This window comes from Humulus lupulus, chromosome 2, assembly GCF_963169125.1.
Source record: "Humulus lupulus chromosome 2, drHumLupu1.1, whole genome shotgun sequence".
NCBI lineage: Eukaryota > Viridiplantae > Streptophyta > Magnoliopsida > Rosales > Cannabaceae > Humulus > Humulus lupulus.
The window spans coordinates 287318125-287323302 of record NC_084794.1 but is presented as its reverse complement, the minus strand read 5'-3'; the positions used below and the strand labels follow the sequence as shown (position 1 = coordinate 287323302).

The 5178-nt window shown below is 35.9% G+C and overlaps 1 protein-coding gene across 1 annotated transcript; it reads left to right on the top strand.

Moving 5' to 3' along the window:
• The first annotated feature begins 298 nt into the window (after nt 1–298).
• On the top strand, nt 299–4608 carry LOC133819662 (uncharacterized). Its single transcript, XM_062252962.1, has 3 exons — nt 299–733; nt 1721–3589; nt 4103–4608. The coding sequence occupies exons 2-3, from the start codon at nt 1859–1861 to the stop codon at nt 4271–4273; spliced, it is 1902 nt and encodes a 633-aa protein (XP_062108946.1). The 5' UTR covers nt 299–733; nt 1721–1858; the 3' UTR covers nt 4274–4608.
• The last annotated feature ends 570 nt before the right edge of the window (nt 4609–5178 follow it).

The following is a 5178-nucleotide window of genomic DNA, read 5'->3' as shown; positions in this document are numbered from 1 at the left end:
TTTCTGGTCTTTGTAAAACTCTTTATTTAGGCAAGCTAAGCATCTTTATCTTAATCAATAAAAAAAAATGTATCTTTGGCCCATAAGATAACAACATCACAACTGGGTCCTACGCTACACATTAGTCGGTTTTAACTTTCGAGTCTCTACCAATGTTAGACCAAATATTTCAACCCAAGCAACGTGGCTTACGAATCTATTATTCTCCACAACCCCACCACTGTTTTTCGTTTGTATTTTTTTTTTGTTGCCTATAATGATGTTTTTCAAGGTTTAGGAGTACTTAAGTTCTATTTGGTTTTTCTCTCTCTAGAGAGAAAGATAGTATAATAATGTCTAAAAACAGTTATACCCTTTTCTTAAAAGGAGGAGAAAAGTAGTATAGAGGGGTTTGGAACTTAGTATAGTGGCATCATTAGTCTTGGTGGTGTCTCTGGCTTACCTTTCTTCGTCCATGTGCTAAGCGTATTTTGGTCTTTATTCACCTTATTTTCTCTTTAACCTCAGCCCCGCATCCAGTGTTTGACCTTTCAGACTTTTATTTTTCAATTATTTACTTTTTCAGTTTTTGTTATAGAGAAAAATATAAGCTCAAAAATTGATAAACAAAAAAATAAAGCAAAAGAAGTGTTGGGTTTATTGGGAACCAGCTGCAGCTGCTTCTTCTCTTCTTCAGCTTCTGGGTACTTCGATTTTTGTGGCACTTTGTTTTTCTTGGATCCATTTCTTCCAGGTAAGGAGAAACTGAAAAAGGGTGTGCCTTAATATTTCTTCTTCATCTTCTGCTCTTTTTTTTTTCTCAATGGTTAACATTTATATATTAAGTGTTTTGTTTATTATAATTATTTTTTGTTCTCTTAGGAGTACTTTATGCTTTAAGCTAGCACTCTTTTCTAATAAGTAGTTGGGTTTTTGTTTCTGGGGTTTCATTATTTTAATGGAGATAATTTGTAGAAAGATTTGATCTTTTTGGTATGCTGTTCTTCTTTCTCATTTCTTGGAAAGACTTTTCCTTTTTCATCACAGTCTTTAGAAGAAGGTGAACTTAAGTTGAATTTTCACCTGTTGGACTTTTCTCCCAGTTGGGTTTGGATTAGAATGAGAAAATCTCTTAGTTATGCTTGCCATTAGTTCTCAAGTAATTTCTGCTACTTCCCTCTTGTGTATATATCTGTTCTCTACTAGTAAATATTTTATCTATTTTGTAAAATTATATTTTGGATTTGGATTCAAGTATGACACATCTCTCTATCATCACTAAAAAACATTTGAGTTGTGATATATGTTTAGTGTCTTCTAATTGCAACTGAACTGTTTATTTCCTCACTAATCATGTTCTCAATCATTGTTCTTGATTTTCTTATTTGTTTTTCTCTTCCTTCGGATTAGGTGTAAATCATTTAATAATTATGAGTTGGTGAGAACAACCCACTATTGCATTTGATACCATGGTGTATGTGAAATGAGTAGAACCTATAGATTTTCTTCTTTATGGTTGGTTGAAGCCTAAATAGTTTAATCATGTGTTCCTGTTTAGATTTTGAATAACAAGTCCTTATCTTTACACATGATTACCTACCTGCACTGGTTTCAATTATTTTCTTAAAGATTCTGCTTATAAAGAGTTCCATTGAGTTGAGATTCTTTTGGCACTTATAGAAGTCTTCTTATTTTGCAAGTTTCTGATGGCTTTGTGCTTGGACATATGTTTTGTTTTCAGGTTTTTTATTGTTTGCTTGGACAGAGGAGAGTCTCTACATTGAGTTGTACTTTCCAAATTTGAGTGTTTTTGGGTGGAGACTGAAGATGGTGGAGAAGTTGTCTGTTTTTCTGTAAGTTAGTTATTCGGCCGAAAAAGATGACTAATAAATTTGTAACGAGTAAGAAAAATGGCCATGGGAATGAGGATTCATTAGACAGTTTGAGTGAGGACAAAGAGTTGTCTAGCGAGGTTAAATACAGGTCGCAGTCAGAAAGAATAATTAGATGGGTGAATCCTGAGCAAGCCTTGATCTTAAGTGTTAAGCATTCACAAATCGGTAAAAGTGGTGGAAAACATCCTTTCTTTAAAAGTACTCATGGTTTAGACTATATGATTCCGAAACGTATGATTAGTCTAGATGAGAAGTATCTTCGTCGTTGCTTGGAATTGATTCATTTTAGAGCTTCAAGAGCAGCCCGATGCAATGCATCTGTCAATGTGAGCTCGGCTAAGATGGGCTTCTTGTCAGAACACTTGAGTTCAGACATGAGAAGTGGAAATACGTTTGATTCAGCTGGGTTAGTATTTGAGTGTCCAATGATAGCTGGGACTGAAAATGTGGTTATAAGCCCAACAGGACAGTTGATTCTGGGTACAATCATGGGGAGCAAGAGTATGTTAAATATCTTGAAGAGCCCTTTGCTTCAACAATATGGAGCATTAGATAGCAGTGCAAACTTGAAAAATGTAAATTCCATTGATGTCAATGACTCTATATGCTATGATTATATGGAATCTCCTAGTGTATTAAGTCTCTCTTCACCTTTGAATCTGGACAAGGGTACCCCAACCAGGGAAAGATACATAGATGGATCTGATATCACACATAAAAGGCTTATTTCTTCATCGAGCACGAATTCTGCATGTTCAGATCAAACTTCATCTTCTGCTTCTGCCACTATCAGTCAGGGGATGCTCCAATGTACATGGAAGGGTGGAAATCCTCATTTTGTCTTCTCCATGGATGATCATAAAGATGTCTATGTAGCCAACTTGTGGAAAGTTGAGTCAAAGGATGTCAAGGCTCTGGACTACATATACTTGTTCCATTCAGGAAAGGGTGGGCAAAGGGACCATGAGATTTGTGACAGTCATTCTCACCTTGTTGCAAAGATGAAGGTGTCCAGTTCTTTCACCCTTGGCCCAAGCAATTCAAAAATCATGGAGACGGAGTTTGTATTGTATGGTGGAAATGAACATTATATCACAGAATTGCAAAATTCTAGCCATAATCCCAGGAAGAGTAAAGCCTTTTCAAAGAAGATGTCAGAAGTATTTAAGAATAGTATCTCATCTAAACATAAAACCATGTCTAAGTATAGTGGATCCTGTGCAATACTGGAAGACTGCTCGTTGGAATCATCCCTTGATACAAGTGACAATCACGAATCAGCAGGAGGGTCAACTAGGTTAGAAGATCTTCCTCCTCCAAATTTTGAATTGGCTGCTGTGGTTGTAAAAGATCACATTGCTAACAGTCAAAAGGAGGAAACTGGAGGTTGGGGCTTGAAATTCCTCAAGAAAGTTGGGGTCAAACAAACCACCAAGTCTGTGGAAGCCTCTTCCATACCTTTTGAAGGTTTTCGAAATAATGGTGATTGCTCCACAAGTATGGACATTTTGATCCCAGCTGGTCTTCACGGTGGACCAAGAACCAGGAATGGTGGTCCTTCCAGTCTCACTGAAAGATGGAGATCTGGTGGGCATTGTGACTGTGGTGGTTGGGACATGGGTTGTCCTCTCAAGATACTTAAACCCAGATCAAGCAACAATGAAATTTTGCCTCACACGCAAGGGGAGTGCAAATCATTTGATTTGACTATACAGGTCAGTCAGCTTTATCTTATAAATAGTTTGTTAGTCTAAAAGACACCATGGAAGTAAATTAAGTTTCAATCTACTTACACAGCATGTCTCTGAAAATTCTCTGGTTTTTGTTTGTTAAGTTGCAATTTTATCTTCATTTCTTTTCCATATTCTGGAATGAGGATACATATACAATATTACATAAATTTTAAGGTTACCTTTGAGAGAAAGACACTGATGAAATACTTTGTGTGCAAGTGTAAAAAATAAACCAGTTAGTTGATCCTTTCATTTTCAGCTTGTCAAACTGTATAAAATCTGTCCTAATTTTTATAGAGTTCTTTTCAATTGAGATTCCATTTATTTTGGATGTTGTGGAGTGATTCCTACAAAAGTCTCTCACATTCTCATGTTCTTGGATATTTATTTTTTCTGTCTACCTCGCAAGTACGATATTACTTTTTTCTTGAACAATAAGCTATTACTTCATTTCTCTGAATTTCATTGGGCTGATCCTCTTGTCTAATCTTTCAGGGTTCACAGCTTAGCACTCCGACATTGAGGATTGTGAATGTCCAGGATGATTTGCATTTTATTCAATTTCAACGAACGCTGTCCATTCTACAGTCTTTCTCAATTGCAGTAGCACTAATCCATTCACGGAGTCCAACTCTCCGGCCAAAAGATGTACATGAATTGAATTAGCAAGAGCAAGGTTGAAGTTAGTGTAGTTATTGTATTTCTCTTACTGTATTACACATGTGAGTAAGTTATGAATTATGATATAGGTATTTATACTAAGATTGAGATTATTTTTACCATGTTTTCTGAAAGTCAATATTCTGGTGTTAGTTTTTTTTTCTTCTTATTTTTTATTAGTTGGTCTGATTGGGTTTTGTTTCTTGATTCTTGGCCAAAAGTTACATGTAGTTAAATGCTTTAGTGGAATGTACAAGCTTTTGATAGTGTTGCATTTGTAAGGAATCAACTTCTTGACGATTAACACTCGTCTAAAATCAATATTATTGAACTTTCTTAAATGTGCAAGTTTCTTTATCCTAGATGGGATTTATCATTCTTAATGTTCTCTGCAAATGTTCCTTTATTTTCATAAGCAATTTTTTTATTGAAGGGTTAGATGAGCCATGGAGCTTTTTCCCTACATTGTTTATCTAGTGTATTTCAATATCAGAATTACTTAATTTAGAAAGTTGATATGGTGCTCACGACTTGCTGAGAGAATTGGTGACTATACTGGTGTTCACTGAGTAGCATCTTTTCCTGTATCAAGATCATCACAGCCTTGGTCTGTGATGGTTCCCCAAGTCTTGACTCGGATCTGCGTGTGGAGCGAGATAGAAGGTGTTTACTCATATGGTACCTAAAATACTTTTCTCAATTATTACCATTTTTGCAATGCATACTTCTAACACAGATTTTCTCTTCACGTTACAGGATGTGCTGATTTATACTATAAAGCTGGCAGTTCAAAGTGATGATTAGCGTCTAGCTTGATTGAAGGATAACTCAAATGTGTCTTTGGCAGCCTCACTTATCAGTTTCTCAGCAGGAGCAGTAGATTTAGCTACGGTTGACACAGTTGCTGTGGT

What these genes read in the sequence shown, in the direction of transcription:
- LOC133819662 (XM_062252962.1), top strand. Translation starts at nt 1,859, where the DNA reads ATGACTAATAAATTTGTAACGAGTAAGAAAAATGGCCATGGGAATGAG. An exon ending in CATTTGATTTGACTATACAG is followed by an intron (nt 3,590 to 4,102) that starts GTCAGTCAGCTT and finishes CTAATCTTTCAG; the next exon opens with GGTTCACAGCTTAGCACTCC.